Source organism: Vipera ursinii (genome assembly GCF_947247035.1).
Source record: "Vipera ursinii genome assembly, chromosome: 2".
Taxonomy (NCBI): Eukaryota; Metazoa; Chordata; class Lepidosauria; order Squamata; family Viperidae; genus Vipera; species Vipera ursinii.
The window spans coordinates 155,242,408-155,259,421 of record NC_139513.1 but is presented as its reverse complement, the minus strand read 5'-3'; the positions used below and the strand labels follow the sequence as shown (position 1 = coordinate 155,259,421).

The 17,014-nt window shown below is 49.0% G+C and overlaps 1 protein-coding gene across 1 annotated transcript in view; it reads left to right on the top strand.

Moving 5' to 3' along the window:
• The window catches only part of DCTN2 (dynactin subunit 2), a 45,558-nt gene extending 33,237 nt beyond the window's left edge, over nt 1–12,321 (top strand). The window contains exons 8-14 of the mRNA XM_083356695.1: nt 921–986; nt 1,841–1,879; nt 3,523–3,600; nt 4,679–4,750; nt 9,587–9,689; nt 9,884–9,975; nt 11,807–12,321. Of these exons, the coding sequence (XP_083212821.1) occupies nt 921–986; nt 1,841–1,879; nt 3,523–3,600; nt 4,679–4,750; nt 9,587–9,689; nt 9,884–9,975; nt 11,807–11,893 (537 nt within the window). The 3' untranslated portion in view covers nt 11,894–12,321. The remainder of the gene's footprint in view (nt 1–920; nt 987–1,840; nt 1,880–3,522; nt 3,601–4,678; nt 4,751–9,586; nt 9,690–9,883; nt 9,976–11,806) is intronic.
• Nucleotides 12,322–17,014: the final 4,693 nt, after the last annotated feature.

The window sequence follows — 17,014 nt, the reverse complement described above, 5'->3', positions numbered from 1 at the left end:
ACAACAACAACAACAACAACAGAACAGTACTATAAAAACCATAAAGCAGAATCCAAACCCACTGCTTCAATTATCCCCTTGGGATGCCCCAACAACCAATCCAAAAGAGCCCCAAACAACATCTACACACACACACACACACACACACACACACACAGAGACACACACACACACACACACACACACAAACCACAAACAAACAAACACAGACACATGTCTCTCTGTGTATGTTTATATATGTGTGCAATATTAAAAACAAAATATGACAGATAGTGGAAGTAACAGAAGCATAATTGACAATTGACGGTAATTGACATCTGAACCAGAATCACTACTCCTGCATGGAAACTGTTAAGGCCTTATCACAAACTTATCACAGCCACTGTTGCTCTGCTTGCTGCTAAAATATTAAGGTGACTTTAGAAAGGAAAAGTAGCATTGGGGAACTAGAATTCCAGACTGTCTCCAGATTTCTGGGGCTATTTCCTTATTGCTGGTACTGTGTACATCTTAAAATGAAAGCCATGGCTGATCCCATTTCTAATCAGCTCCATGAATTTGGTATATTCAACACTGAAGGATTTGTTCATCTGTTAGAAATCCAGGGTATTCTTCCAGAAATTGCTGAAGCAGGGAGCCAGCATGATCATTGGGAAAGGATGCTGGGAGCGATATTTCAGTGCCACAAGTTCCCACTGCCTGGCCCATTAACTTGTTTTTAGTGGCATAAAAAAAAAACACACCACCACCAAACCTGTTCTTTGAAGTGCCTGCTTCCCGGAAGACTCATCTCAATTCAAAACAAAACTTTAGAAGCACTTTGCCTGTTTGATTCCAAGCTAGCAGAGATTTGTGGATCAGAATTGGGGAGTAAAATATCTCATTTGTGTGTGTGTGTGTGTGTTGGTGTGCCTTGTCAGATAGCAGAACTGGAGAAGCGTCTGGCTGAATTGGAAGTGTCGGTTCGTTGTGAACAGGATGCGCAGGTGAGAGACACAGGGGGCAGTAGACTGGCAGGTTGCCTCACAAAGATGGGGGTTTTAATAGATTGTAACGATCCCATATAAACTTATTCATTACTCAGGCCTGAGATGATTTTTTTTTCTTACGGAGAAGCATATAGGGAAAAATATTGTACTTTATGTCAACAGCTAAAATGCAGCAATGGATGGATTGCCTGAAGAAGAGCTTTCTTTTTGGGTCTTTCTAGGGCTATCCGCTTTCCTTACTAGGTGAATTCTGAGATCTAATTATGTTACAGATGAAGCAAAAACTTGTCAAGAGTTCGATTTTAATTCAGGGGGGTGGGGGAGGAGCAGGACCTCACATTGTAAGGAGGTTGTAGTGGCCTAAATGGGGGGAAACAGACTTGGACTCAGTTCAGACTCAGGCTGAGTGGCTGAAGATTTGGGGCCTTCCCAGACACAGAGAATTATCATCTTTGGCTCTGGATGGGGTTGCACTACTCTGGATAGGCCAAATGTGCCTTTTAGGGGTCCCCTCTGACTCATAATTTCAGTTTGAACAGCAGATAGCAGCCATGGCTTGGAGCGCCTTTTGACAGTCTGTTTTATAAATCAAATTGCCTCCATACTGACAGTCTCTCATGCTTTAGTCACTGTCATCTGGATCGTTATTCCAGCATTCCCCATCCAGCATGGGAATTGAAGCATATATGTTAATGTTGCAAGTTGACAAGGTTGAGAGACACCGGCCTGTATTAAAACAATGGCATATCCTTGTATTGCAGACTAACATCCCTGTTACAAACTGAATGGCATTGTATCAAATCACCATTTCTCTCTCTCTCCCCCCCCCCCCCCCGTCTTATCTACCGTAGAATCCTCTGTCTGTTGGACTGCAGGGTGCTAGCTTAATGGTAAGGCACTGATTTGGTCTTCTCTCTTGGGCCTCCTGTGACTAGGAAGGAATTAAATGGGATGTCTGCTTTTCAGGAGTAAGCATGAAGGAATCTTGTAGAATGGTTTATACTGTGGATGGTTGCAAAACCATATTGTGATTGATAGCTGCTGTACAAAACCTTTCGATGTATGCCTGTTATGAAATCCTGGAAGTGGGAGGGTGGGAGAAAGAAAGAAATGGGGGTGGGGGGAATAGATTTCAGTAAAGTATGATTGAGGCACATATTTTTTGCATTTGTAAGATGTTCTAGACCAGGTAGTCGAGACTTGGCTATCTATCTTACAAGCCAAAAAATGAAAGGGACAGGGAAATTGCCAAGAGCATTTTGGTCTGGCAAAGTATATTTGTTTCTTATCTCCTGCAGAAGGCAGCATGACAGTAAAATGTAATAAACATTGTTTCAGGGGTGTCTGCAGTCAAATAGTAAAAATGATGACCACAATGGTGTGATCCCCAAGCTCTGCCTGTTTTTCTTATATGTGACAAGCAGAGCTTTGAATGCACTTTCAGGGCTGTGTTCTTGATTTCTTTTTAACCATATCCTGTGGACCCCCAATGTTATTGAATGGTTTAAAAGGATCTCATCTTTCCTAAATGCTATATAGGGATCGAAAGATCAGTTATAACCTCATACTTAGAATGACTAAGCTCTTGGTGACATAATCTCAATCATATCTGTATTTCTTATATGTGACAAGCAGAGCTTTGAATGCACTTTCAGGGCTGTGTTCTTGATTTCTTTTTAACCATATCCTGTGGACCCCCAATATTATTTAATGGTTTAAAAGGATCTCATCTTTCCTAAATGCTATATAGGGATCGAAAGATCAGTTATAACCTCATACTTAGAATGACTAAGCTCTTGGTGACATAATCTCAATCATATCTGTATTTCTGGATATAAAAGCTTCCTCATCCTTAAGTTTGTATACACACAACTGCCTAATATATAATCAGCCCAGGTTCGAATCTCAGATAAAGGGTATGACTGACTGATGAGAATAAAATAAGTTCGAAATGGCCATCTCAGCCTCCCTAATTCTTTATTAGCAATTTGAATAATTTACACAAATAATGAGCTGTCATAAGTTGACTATATCCTGTGGATAGCCTTGGGTTAGGCAAAAACAGGAAAGAAAGAGTTAATTAGCAAGGTGTATTAAAAAAAACCCTTGACAAATACTATATATATATATATATATATATATATATATATATATATATATATGTATGTATGTATGTATGTATGTAGGTAGGTAGGTAGGTAGGTAGGTAGGTAGGTAGGTAGGTAGGTAGGTAGGTAGGTCAGTCTTGGCATATTCGGGTCTTTTCCCGTGTAAGGCAGGGGTGTCAAACTGCCGGCCCATGTGCTGGATGCATCATGTCAAAACTGCACCCACCCCATTGCCAGCAATGGGAAAAAAGTCACGATATATCGCGACACGTCCCATGACGTTGCGAGTTTGACATCCGTGATGTAAGGCCTAGAGACTGCAGGTAAGGCTATGTTTGATTAATCAGAATGTTGTAAGCAGTTAGATTTTCATGCTCTGTGTTGTCAGCTGAGTGATTTACACTCTTCAATCCCAACCATCGTAGGAAACTGTGGAACTTCTGCAGGCCAAAGTCAACTCCTTAGATGTGGCAACTCTGGACCAGGTAGAAGCAAGGCTACAGGTGAGTCTTATTCTAGGGTTTCTTTTTTATATAATTTTATTAATAGTTCTAAAAGGGAAGATTTAAAATATGAAGTAATATAAAGTGAAAAAGAAAAGAGGAAAAGAAAGAAATCGAAGAGAAAGCTAAAACTGACAGCGCAGGTGGTTAGATTCTATGCAGCATCAGAAACAAGTAATCAATCCATCACAGCTATTTTACACAATCAGTGCAGCAAATCCTTTTGCATTATCACTCTTCTACATTTCAGTATTTAATGACTATGGGCCTCACAGTTTAAGGATTAATATTATAGTTAGGCCATGTTGTGTTTTGCTCATGTGCAACTGACAGATTGGATGCCAAATTGTGATTTTAATACAGATTTTATCTGTCATTTATTATATTACTCCAGAAATTTTAACTGGATATTCCTATAGTATTTTTAATTTGCTCTGGTCTCTTTGACCGTAATAAGCATTGACTTGATTTGAAAAGTTGAAAGTGCAACAAAGAAAAGAGTAAATGAAAAATAGAAAAGAAAAAAAGATATAAAGAAATAGCTTCCAGTTTTCTTTACAGCAGTTATTAACAATTATACATTTACTCCTTTCTCTAAAGTTACAATATGTCTCTCCTTTCTATTACCTATCCTATCTAATCTTCAAAACCCTAAATCATAAGTTCAGGGTTTTTTTTCTGTTTTCTGGAAAAAGTTCATAAGGGGTTTCCAGTCGGCAGTAAATATAAATATTGTCTTGCCTCTAATCAAAGAAGAAAACTGGCCATCTCAACGAGTTCCATCATCTTCACCAATCGTTCCTCCATTATAGGTATTGCCAAATGTTTCCATCTTTGTGCCTACAATAATCTTGGCTGCAGTTATCATAGATTAAAAAAAAAGTTCCATTCCTTTTTCCCCACCAGATGTTGACTTGGAGGCTTTTGAAGATTAATATGCAGTTGAGAGCAGCTGGAAAATGTTTCCCTAGGCCAGGGTTTCCCACCAGGCAGTACATTTGTGCTTATCAGATAGGATTTTGATATTGTGGCAAGGTTTCATGCTCTGTTAACATCAGATTTTTCCCCCCATTCCTAGAGTGTTTTGGGAAAGGTGAATGAGATTGCCAAGCACAAAGCCACAGTAGAGGACGCAGACACCCAAAGCAAGGTCAGCTTCTGTTTAGTCTTTCTAATACAGCACGTGATAAATCCACCAACCCTTCTTTAGAAGACAGCATGTACACGGAGGTTCTCCTTAGGCCATGCCTATTAGGTTCACTGTTCAAAGTTACAATGGTGTTGAGTAAATGGTACAGGTAGTCCTCGATATACGACCCCCAATTTAGCCCAAAACTTCTGTTGCTAAGCGAGGCATTTGTTAAGTGAATTTTGCCTCATTTTACGACCCCTCTTGCCACAGATATTAAGTGAATCACTGCAGTTGTTAAGTTATTAATACAGTTGTAAAGTGAACCTGGCTTCCCCATTAACTTGGCTTGTCGGAAGGTCACAAAAGGTGTTCCTGGGGTGATTGCAACCATCATAAATAGGAATCAGTTGTCAAGTATCTGAATTTTGATCAGGTGACCATGGGGATGCTACAGCGGTCATAAGTGTGAAAAATAGTCATAAGTCACATTTTTCAGTGCTGTTGTAACTTTGTCACTAAATAAATGGTTGTAAGTCGAGAACCACCTGTACTTTAAGACTGGTCCTCAGATTTCCCCCCATTGCAACATCCCTGCAATCACATGAACACAATCTGGGTAACCAATATCCGGTTATTGCATTGTCACAGCAGGCGGCAGTCACGTGATTGTGATTTTTTGATGTTCCTTGCTGGCTTCCCACAGAATTTGCTGTTATGACAGGTCCTCCCTTAATGGTGGTAACCAAGATTGCTGGAATTGCCATCACTTAAGTGCTGTGGTCACATGACACTGCACTTTGTAACTGTGTTGCTTAGCTACAGCCATTCTGGTCTCAGTGGCCATTGTAACCGTATCAGGAAAATTTTAAAGCAATTGCTTCTTTCCCTGGACTTGAGTAGCAGGAAGATATGGTGGGTGGATTTATTTTATTTATTTATTTGTATCCCGCCTTTATTATTTTTACAAATATCTCAAGCAGCGAACATATCCAACATATCTTTCTCCTCTTATTTTAAGCCGGGTAGGGAACCATGCCCCCCTTTATGACTTGTGGACTTCAACTCCCAGAATTCCTGATCTAGCCATGGTGGCTCAGGAATTCTGGGAGTTGAAGTCCACAAGTCATAAAAGGGGGGCATGGCTCCCCATCTCTGTTTTAAGGAATTTGCAACCAATATGTTTATGTTTATGTTTATGTTTTATTTAATTTATATACCGCCCTTCTCCCTGGGGACTCAGGGCGGTTCACAGGGCATATAAATAAAATACAATACTATACAAAAGTTAAAACAAAGATTAAATCAGTGCCCAATTAAAAAAAACAATAATACAATCTAAAATGACAATTTAAAACCCAGCTCCCCATCAGGCCAGACCGGCCAATTCAAACAAATGGGTCTTCAGACCACGACGGAAAGTTCGGAGGTCCGATGCCGTCCGGAGCTCCACCGGCAGTTGGTTCCACAAAGCCGGGCCACCCACAGAGAAGGCTCTCCCCCTGGGGGCCGCCAGTCGGCATTCCCTGACCGGAGGCACCCTGAGGAGGCCCTCTCTGTCGGAACGCACAGGGCGGAGAGGAGTTGAAGCCGGCAGCAGGTGGTCCCCGAGGTACCCCGGACCCATGCCATGTAGGGACTTAAAGATCATAACTAAAACCTTGAACCTCACCCGGAAGACAACTGGTAACCAATGCAGCTCGCGGAGCAAAGGTGTAACATGGGAGTACCGGGAAACTCCCAAGACAACTCTCGCGGCCGCATTCTGTACCAGTTGGAGCCTCCGAGTGGTCTTCAAGGGAAGCCCCATGTAGAGAGCATTACAGTAGTCAAGGCGAGAGGTCACGAGCGCATGAGTGACCGTGCACAGGGCATCCCGGTCCAGATAGGGCCGCAACTGGCGCACCAGGCGAACCTGGGCAAAAGCCCCCCTAGTCACGGCCACTACATGATCTTCTAGGGTAAGCCGTGAATCTAGGAGGACTCCCAAGTTGCGAGCCCTATCCACGGGGGGTAAGAGCTCACGCCCCATAGAAAGAGATGGAACATTTTGAATGTCCCGGGATGCCGGAATGCACAGCCACTCAGTCTTGTCAGGGTTGAGCTGAAGTCTGTTCCTCCCCATCCAGACCCGAACCGCCTCCAGGCAACGGGACATCACAGCGAGGGCATCACTGGGGTGGTTTGGGGTCGAAAAGAAAAGTTGGGTATCATCGGCATATTGATGATACCCAACTCCAAAACCACGAATGATCTCACCCAGCGGTTTCATGTAGATGTTGAACAGGAGAGGCGAGAGAACCGACCCCTGAGGAACTCCACAAACGAGAGACCTCGGGGTCGATCTCTGCCCCCCTGCCAACACCGACTGCGAACGTCCCAGGAGATAGGAGGAGAACCACCGAAGAACCGTGCCTCCCACTCCCAATCCCCTGAGACGCCGCAGCAAGATACCATGGTCGATGGTATCGAAAGCCGCCGAGAGGTCTAATAGGACTAGGACAGAGGAATATCCCCTGTCCCGAGCCCTCCAGAGATCATTCACCAGAGCGACCAATGCCGTCTCCGTGCTGTACCCGGGCCTGAAACCCGATTGGTAGGGGTCCAGATAATCCGCTTCATCCAGGACCAGAGGGAGCTGATGCGCCACCACACTCTCAACAACCTTCGCAAGAAAGCGAAGGTTGGAGACTGGACGAAAGTTGTTCAATACAGCTGGGTCCAAGGCAGGCTTCTTGAGGAGAGGTCTCACCACCGCCTCCTTCAAGACGGTGGGGAAATAACCCTCACTCAAAGAAGCAGATATAACCGCCTGGAGCCAGCCTCGTGTCCTCTCCCTGGCTGCATAAACCAGCCAGGAAGGGCACGGGTCCAACAAACATGTGGAGGAGCTCAGCCTCCCCATAATCCTGTCCACTTCATCAGGGGTCACAGAATCAAACTCTTCCCAGATAACATTGACAAGACCGTCCGTGTCCTGATCGCCTGACTCTGCCCAGCTGGAGTCCAAACCGGTCCGAATCCGAGCGATTTTATCAGATGTTGACTAAATTCCTCGGCACGACCCTGCAAGGGATCCTCCCTCACCTCCTGATTAAGAAGTGAGCGAGTCACCCTAAACAGGGCGGCCGGGCGATTATCTGCGGACGCAATGAGGGTAGAGAAGTAATTACACCTCGCCACCCTCATCGCAGCGAGATAAGACCTAATATAGGTTCTTAACCGCAACCGGTCAGGTTCGGATCGGCTCGACCTCCAACAGCTCTCTAGGCCCCGTTTCCGACGCTTCATCTCCCGGAGCTCCGCGGAGAACCATGGAGCTCGCTGGGATCTGCGCCGGGTCAGGGGCCGCAAGGGTACAACCCGGTCAAGTGCCTCAGTGGCTGCCCTTTCCCAGGTTTCCACTAAGGCATCCGCCGAGCTGTGAGCAATGGAGGCAGGTGGGGACCCCAGCGCCGCTTGGAATCTATCAGGATCCATTAAGCGTCTGGGGCGGTACCATCTAATTGGTTCCGTATCCCCACGACGGGGGGTGGCAAAACGGAAGACCATCCGCAGGAGATGATGATCGGTCCATGACAGGGGCATAATAAATGGAGAGCCCCCACCAAGATCATCCAACCACCGTCTAGATAAAAAAACCAGGTCAAGAGTGTGGCCTCCCTCATGAGTTGGTTCAGAAATTACTTGCGTCAGGTCCATGGCCGTCATGGAAGCCATGAACTCCCGAGCTAGCTCAGATGAGCCTCCCAGGGATGGTAGATTGAAGTCTCCCAAAACTATAAGTTTGGGAAACTCAACCACCAACCCTGAGAGGATATCAAGCAGCTCGGGCAGGGCTGCCGCTGTACGACTAGGCGAAATGTACGTCAGCAGCAAACCCAACTGCGCCCCAGAACCAAATCTCACAAAGAGAGACTCACACCCGACTATCTGAGAAACGGTGGTCTCCCGCGGACATAAGGTCTCCCTAATAATAACCGCCACTCCCCCACCCCTACCTTGAGCTCTAGGCCGGTGCAGCACCCGGAAGCCTGGTGGGCAGATGTCAACCAAAGGGACCCCACCCAATACAGTACATCTACACTTAGGTGAAATCATATTTTGCTCTTTGAATCTGGTGTATATGCCTGGCGTTCAGCAAGGGCAACATTTGTTTCTGGCGGATAATCCAAGTATATAGGGATTTGTACTGCCTGTTACCTCTGCAGCTGCTACACCTAAGTCAGATTTTGTTTTTAATAGCTTGAAATATTAATAAACTGTTGCATCAGGTAGCTTAAAGCTCATGATGACTCTAGATCTTGTGGTTTCCTGGGTTCATTTTGTCATCTCCGGAAGAGAAAACAGAGCATTTACGACTGCTCTGAGCAAACAATAGTCTTGATTCCTCGTTCAGATTCTGCCTTTAAAAATTGGAGATTGCACTCTCACGTCCCCGTACAGGTTTCTGAGCAAGGAGGAGGGAGCGTGACGTGTGACATGGGCTTCTCTCATAACAGGCATGTGCACCCTTTGTTTGCTTAGCACTTACTAGTGGCTAGCATTTGATTGTGTGAACTGAACTTTGCTGGATAGCATCATAACTAAAGCACGGCCGGGCAAGATGACTGTTCTGCCTGCACACTAGAGCTGAATATTTGTAATTTATGCACTAACTACGTGTTGGTTGGTTAATGGTTGGTTAATAATGGCCAACCGGCTCATCAGATTTGAGGGCCAAATTTTTGTCTCAGGCATGCATACGTGCATATGGTTAACCTGAGTGCTGTGGAGTTTCAGAAGGTCGAGGCTAGGGTCAGATACTTACTCCACTTCTCTCCTTGCTCAGGATCTTCCTTTGTCTCTCCTGAATAGGTTCATCAGCTGTATGCACTTGTGCAGGAGTGGAGCCCACTGGCTAGCACCCTCCCTGAGCTGGTCCAGCGCCTGGTTGCTGTGCGGCAGTTGCATGAACAAGGTGAGTTCTTGGGCCTGTTTGGATGACGGCGAGGACTTCTTCTGAAAAACCAGGAAAGGAGCACCCTCGAAGTCACGGATTAAAAAAAAAAAAATTCTCAACCTTTGGGCTTCTTGTTGCCCCGAGGAGCAATCTACTGCTGAAGAGGTTTTTTTTTCTTTCCCCCAGCTGACTTGGGTTCTTCTTGGTTACAGCCATGCAATTTGGGCAGCTCCTGACTCATTTGGACACTACCCAGCAAATGGTTGCTAATTCTCTGAAGGATAACGTCACTCTGCTGACACAGGTAAGACTTAGAACGCCCAGTCACCCGGGGTAGTGGCAGTGTCGTCGTCGCTAAGACCTCTACTACCTGATCTGCATGGATGGTGTTTGCATGTCCCTCTACAGATGAAAAACGCTTGCACGTCACACAGTGTTTTAAGGGTAGGGAGCAGCTGTTGCGTTCCACCAAAAGGTATAGCGGAGTTGTCTATCCCAGGGGCAGGCAGCCTTGGCTCTTTTATGACTCGTGGACTTCAACTCCCAGAATTCCTGAGCCAGTCATGCTGAGGGGAAAGGGAGAGGTTTCCAAGCTGAGCCATGCTGGCTCAGGAATTCTGGGAGATGAAGTCCACGAGTCATAAAAAGAGCCAAGGTTGCCTACCCCTGGTCTATCCTATGACGGTGTGGTCTAGAGGGAGGAATTTTGATAATGTAACATTTACTCAAGATCATACAGTTTTTAGACATTATCACTGTGGAAATACGTTTAGCATTTTCTTAGGAATGTCTCCTGAACATCAGAGGTCAGAGAGTAAGATTTCGGAAGAGGGCTGGTACCTAGTTTTGCAACAGTTCTGACTGATAGTGTCAATAGAGTCCTCAATAGATAGTATCAATAGAGTCTGTTCCTCCTTACAGAACCTTAAAATTCAGGAGATGGAGGAGATCTCAGAGATAGATCAACTGGTCCATCCAGGAATCCACTGCTAGTGCAATTTCTTCCTTGTAGTGGTGAAACCACTGGAGTCCCTCTCATATGGCATTGGTCTTCCTCCTGCAGCAGCTCTCCCTGTCTTGCCACATTGTAGAGGAATTAAAAGGGAAAGTCCTAATACAGTGTTCATCAAGGAATCTGAGGTTGTCTTTTATAGGTCTAGAATCTATATCTAAATCTGAAAAAAGGGGCAGATAGGGCAGTGGCCCCATCAGAGGATTTGGGGTTCAAGTAAATGTTCTGATGTTAGGCTTTTTTCCTGGCATTCCATGCTCAGCTTGGGTGTTGGGAGTTTAATATTATTAAAACTAAAATTCACTAATAGATGATAGAGGGATGAGAGAGAGGGAGGAATGGATGGAGAGATGATAGATATGAGAGAGAGATGATAGATGATAGATGATCAATATAGATGATAGAGATGATAGATGATAGATGAGATAGATGATAGATAAGATAGATGATAGAGATGATAGATGAGATAATGATAGATGAGATAGATGATAGAGATAGATGATAGATGAGACAATGATAGATGAGAGATGATAGAGATGATAGATGATAGGTGAGTTAGATGATAGATATGATAGATGAGATAGATGATAAAGATGATAGATATGATAGATGAGACAATGATAGATGAGATAGATGATAGAGATGATAGATGAGACTGATAGATGAGATAGATGATAGAGATGATAGATGATAGGTGAGATAGATGAGATATGAGATAGATAGAGATGATAGATATGATAGATGAGACAATGATAGATGAGATAGATGATTGAGATGATAGATGAGATAGATGGATAATTATGCAACATTTTGCAAGTGTTATGAAAAATGTGAAATACAATGGATTTGCCCAATTTATTCTGTGTGAAGGATGCTGCTATTCTTGATGTGTATTGAATTGGCTTGCTAAAACCTTGCCTCTGGTTATTAGACATCAGCGCCACCCTAAAGCATTTGGGGTTCCAGATGGTAGATGACCTCAACTTGGAGCTCCTGGGTTTTGCGCTGTGTATGGTGGGAGGAAGGTCTGCCAGGCGAGAGCTTGCCCTGAAGGGCTCGAGGGAATGGGCCTGGCTGCTTCCCCTCCGTGGCTGACCACTCTCCCCTCACCCTCTCTCCCTAGGTTCAGAAGGCCATGAAGGAGAATCTAGCTGCTGTGGAAGACAATTTTGCCAGCATCAACTCACGGGTACAGAAGCTGGCCAAATAAACCTCCTTAACAGAAAGGCAGGGCAGGAAGATTTGCCCACTCTGTAAACACACCCACACTAATCGCTCTGTCCCATCCCTACCTTTGGCCCTTTTCTTGCACATTCCTAGCAGGAGTGGAACCTTCCCATAGACCAGAGGATTGAGCGCTTCTCTGTTAAAAGGCAGCCATGCCCTTCCCTCCTCCCATTGTTTTTCCACTGTCCCTGAAGGTTGCTGATCGCAGAGGGGAAAGTCGCACACCCTAGTGGGCGGGGAAGCTCTGTCCTGGCGAGGGGGGGTCATTCTTGGCCCATTTCTTGAGGAAGGTGTGCTGCCTCTTTGGCCCACAATGAGGGCCTTTTTACATGGAAAGGCGTCTTTAACCCTTTCAGCATGGAGTTGAATTGTGTTGTATAATTATTTTCTGTCATTAAACTCTGATGCTTACTGCTTTGTGCTGCAGTCTTTTTTTTTTTAAACAACCCTGTGACATGATACAATCTTACATGTGTCTCTTGCCTTTAGATGATTTGTTGTATTTTTGTCTGTTTTCATCAGGGATTAAACTCTCCTTTGCTACTTCCAGGCCTAGAGTGGTTGTGTCACTAGGTATCAGTGGTGTCGGGCCGAGCACGCCCGACATCCGGACGGGCCGCGGGGTGGCTCACCAGGCCGCCAGGCCCCCACAGAGCACCCCGTCAGGCCCCGAAGGCATTCGGCCCTCCCCGGCACTCCCGATGCAACCCGCCGGGCCCCGGAGCCTCCTGCCGGCGGCCGTCGTCTCCCGGAGGGCCAGGACAGCATCCGACCCTCCCCAGCGCTCCGGAAACGCCCCGTCAGGCCCCGAAGCCTCCCGCCGGCGGCCGTCGTCTCCCGGAGGGCCGGGACGGCACTCGGCCCTCCCCAGCACTCCGGAAACACCCTGTCAGGCCCCGAAGCCTCCCGCCGTCGCCCGTCGTCATCCGGAGGGCCGGGTCAGCACGCAGCCCTTCCCAGCGACCCGGTAACCGCCCGGAGCAACGTACCAGGCCGCAGGGTCGTTCACAGGCCTCCTCGTCTCGTCGCCATGCTGCCAGCTTCCAGCGACGGTTGGCCACGCCCACGCTGCTCCAACGGATCGGGAACGGGGACAGTGAGAGGAACGGCGCAGCGGCGGGCCGCCTGTCAGCTGGGGAGGCCGCGGACCAGCCAGCCGGGCTCCAGAAGCTACTTACAGGCCGGGAAGGGGCCGTGCGAAGAACGAGGCGGTGGCTGCCCAGCGTCCGAGCCGCAGGGCACGAATGAGTGCCTGGGTGGGTCAGGGGGTGCTGGAGACAACCGGTGGGCCGGGAAGGGGTTTAGCGAGCAGCTCGCGGCGATCTGGGGTGGTGCGGGGAACGTAGAGTCAAGGCAGAACTCCGGGGAAAAGGAGGGAGGGTTAGGCTGGGGGGTAACTTACCGGCTGCATTGGTGGTGGGACGGGAGCCAAAAGGAGGGAACCATGGGAGGCGGGGGTTTAAGTAGGGTGGGGGCGTGGTGCTGTAATTAAGGGTGTGGTGGTGGGAGTTAGCCTTGTTGGTTATTTAACAGCGTTGACTGTGCTGTAAAGTCAACGCTGACTTCATTTGTCTTTGAGCGAACGTTTATGCGGATAATAAACACAGCTTGGAAGAACCAGCTCCCGTTCCGGTTTCTCTCTTTGGGCGATTCGTCGGACGGGGCCTGATAGTAAGTCAGCGTTCCTTCATCTTTGCGGGGAGCTTTTTCCTCAGAAGTTGCCATGGCAGAGGGCACGGAGGATGCTGCACCACTGGCCGAGGGGCAGGAGGAAGCTGGAGCAGCGGCTGGGCTCTTGGAGTCGGTGGAAGTGGGGGAGGAGGCGGTGCCCTCGGTGCGGCGGAAGGAAAAACCCCCTCCACTCGAAGGCCCTGGTTCGGGGCTTCAGGAGGCTGCAGTGCGGGGTCGCAGCAGTGATCGGTGGACGTATTCTGATGGGGATCATCGAGGACTCGGCCAAGGCCTGATGAACCGGCCTAAAGGTGCGTCTACTGAGTGGAGGGAGCGGTGTTTCATGGAGGACAGCGGTGAAGAATGGAGTTACTCCACCGTTCCGGGCAACCGTACTATGGAGGTTCTCAGAGAGCGGTTCGGGGAAGTGAGGGGTCGGGAGCCTGGGCTTTGGTCTGCTCCAGAAGAGTCTGATCAGGGGCAGTGGTCCCTCTCAGGTGGTCTTGCTTGACGGTCTAGCCCACCCCGCTTTCGTATGGACAGCCCAAGGTACCAGGGAGCAGCTCGCCAGCCTGAGGTTCCCAGAGGTCCCGGGGTTTCGGCTCCCATTACGGCGGTACCGGGCGGCACGACTTCCTGGGACAGCGTAACCGGAAGACCAAGACAGCAGCCGTTACGACCAGATGGGGGGGTCCCAGCCCAGGGGATGCCGTTGGGTCCTTGGGGTCAAGGGCTGGCGTGGGGTCCTCCGCCCCTGACCGTGGTCTATGATGGTCATCCAGATCGCCTGGCAATGTTTTTGGGGCAGGTGATTAGTCACATGGACCAATACGGCCCGGCCTATGCGTCCCAGTGGGCGATGGTGGTGGCTGTCACAGCGTGTCTACAAGGGGAGGCTGCAGCCTGGGCGGCTGACCTATACGGCGATCATGCCCGTGAGCTCGGGGACCTTGGTCTTTTCCTGGAGGCTTTACGCGCTCGTTTTGAGGATATCTCACGGGTGCTCCGTGCCGAGGCCGAAGTGTTGGATCTGCGCCAACAAGGAAGACCGGCCGTACGTTACGTTGGGGAGTTCCGGAAGGTGGCCGGGAGGCTACGATCATGGCCTGAACGCCTTCTTGTGCACCACTTTAAGGCTGGACTGGATGGTGCTTTGCGACGAGCTTGTGTGGTAAGAGGGGTTCCGGCCCGTCTGCAGGACTGGTTCCGGGTGGCTATTGAGCTGGACATTGGCTTGCAGGATACTCGAGGAAGGTCTGAGGGGGTGACCGGGGGCCGGCGGCCGGCTGAAAAGGTGAAGGTGGAGGAGCGGCCCGGCTTGCCGATGGCCAAGGCCAACCCTGTACCACCACCACGTCCGGGTATCAGGTGTTTCCGATGTGACCAGCCGGGTCACCGGGCGGCTGAATGCCCGCTCCCGCCAGCCCGGATGGTTCCTCCAGCGACTTCGACACGGGCTTTGCCTGCTAGGAAGACCTCGGAGCGGTCCCGAACTGCATATCAAGCCGCTGACGACAGCCGTCGGGACACGACACCTCCTTTGGCAACCGGCCCCGTAACTACCCAGACCGTGCCGACGGGAGACCTTGAGGATCTGGAGCTGGAGGACGACCCGATGGTAAGCGCTCCGGTATGCCCTTTTGTGTTCCCCGTGGTATTGGTGAGCCCCGTATCTGGGCAAAGGCGGGCGGTCAGGGCTTTGGTCGATTCGGGGAGCACCCGGTGTCTTATCAACCGGAAAACGGTGGCTGCAGTCGGTATCCGGTTGCAACGACTGGTAACCCCTCTGCGTTTCCAACAAGTGGATGGGTCGCTCCTTGGGGGGGCTCCTATCACCCACGTCACCGAACCTGTCCGGCTGGAATTGGGGGCCCACTGGGAGGTTTTGCGTTTCGTTGTGGTGCCCTCTATGACTGAAGCTCTTATTCTGGGCCTTACGTGGCTTGATAAATGGGGCCCCACGATTTGGTGGGAGGGGGGTAGTCGTCATCTTCGGGTGGGTCTGGGTCCCGAGCCCCCTCTCCACCATTCCTTCCTGGGGCCGGAGGACACGGGGATGCGGGAGAAGGTTTGCGGGGTCACGGATGATTCAAAGGTGCACGTACCCCGGGACTACTCGGATTTAATGGACGTCTTCGATGAGCGGGAGTGCGATTTGTTACCACCCCATCGGCCGACGGATTGTGCTATTGAGTTCGAACCTGGGGCCAGACTACCTAAACCCCGTATGTACGCCATGTCTCCAAAAGAGATGCAGGAGTTACGGCGGTACATAGATAAGAACTTGGAAAGAGGGTTTATTCAACCAGCACGATCCCGGGTGGCGGCGCCAGTTCTTTTTCGTGAAAAGAAGGATGGGGGCTTGCGTTTATGTGTGGACTACCGGGGGGTTAATGCGGTGTGCGTGGAGCACCTCTATCCCCTCCCTTTGATGAAGGACATGCTGGCCCATTTGGCGACAGGCCGGGTATTCACCAAGTTGGACCTCAGGGAAGCCTATTACCGGGTGAGAATCAAAGCCGGGGACGAATGGAAGACCGCATTTAATTGTCCTCTTGGCAGTTTTCAGTTCCGCGTGATGCCATTTGGCCTACAGGGAGCTCCCGCTGTGTTCATGCAATTGATCAATCAGGTCCTGCATGAGTTCCTGTATCGGGGTGTTTTGGTATACTTAGACGACATCCTGATCTACTCGGACACATTGGAGGAGCATGTGCTTCTTGTGCGGCAGGTGTTGTCAAGGTTGCTGGAAGCGCAACTCTATGTTAAACTGTCCAAGTGCGAGTTCCATAAGGCCCAGCTGGACTACCTTGGGTATCGTATATCGTCGGCGGGGGTGGAGATGGACCCTAAAAAGGTACAGGCCATTCAACAGTGGCAAGCTCCGCAGACTCGGCGACAGTTGCAGAGTTTCCTTGGCTTTGCCAACTTCTATAGACATTTCATCCCACGTTTCGCAGCTATCGCCCTGCCGTTAACAGATCTACTGCGCACACGACAGTTGAAGACACGCCCGCGTCCGGGGTTGAAATTGGAGTGGTCCATCGCGTGTCAGCGGGCGTTTGAGGAACTGAAGTCCCTCTTTGCTAAAGAGCCCGTTTTGAGACATCCCGACCCCACGCTGGCTTATGTCGTGCAGGCGGATGCGAGCGATGTTGCTCTTGGGGCCGTCCTCCTTCAGCGGAACAGTGCCGGGGTCCTGCAGCCATGTGCTTATGCTTCTAAGAAATTGACTCCCACCGAACGGGCCTGGGCGGTGTGGGAGAAGGAGGCGTATGCGGTCCGTTGGGCTTTGGAAACCTGGCGACATCTGCTGGAGGGGGCCTCCCATCCGTTCGAACTGTGGACGGACCATAAAAACCTGGAAGCCCTACAAACCCCTCGTCGCTTGTCGCCTAAACATGTCCGATGGGCCTTATACTTCCGTCGTTTC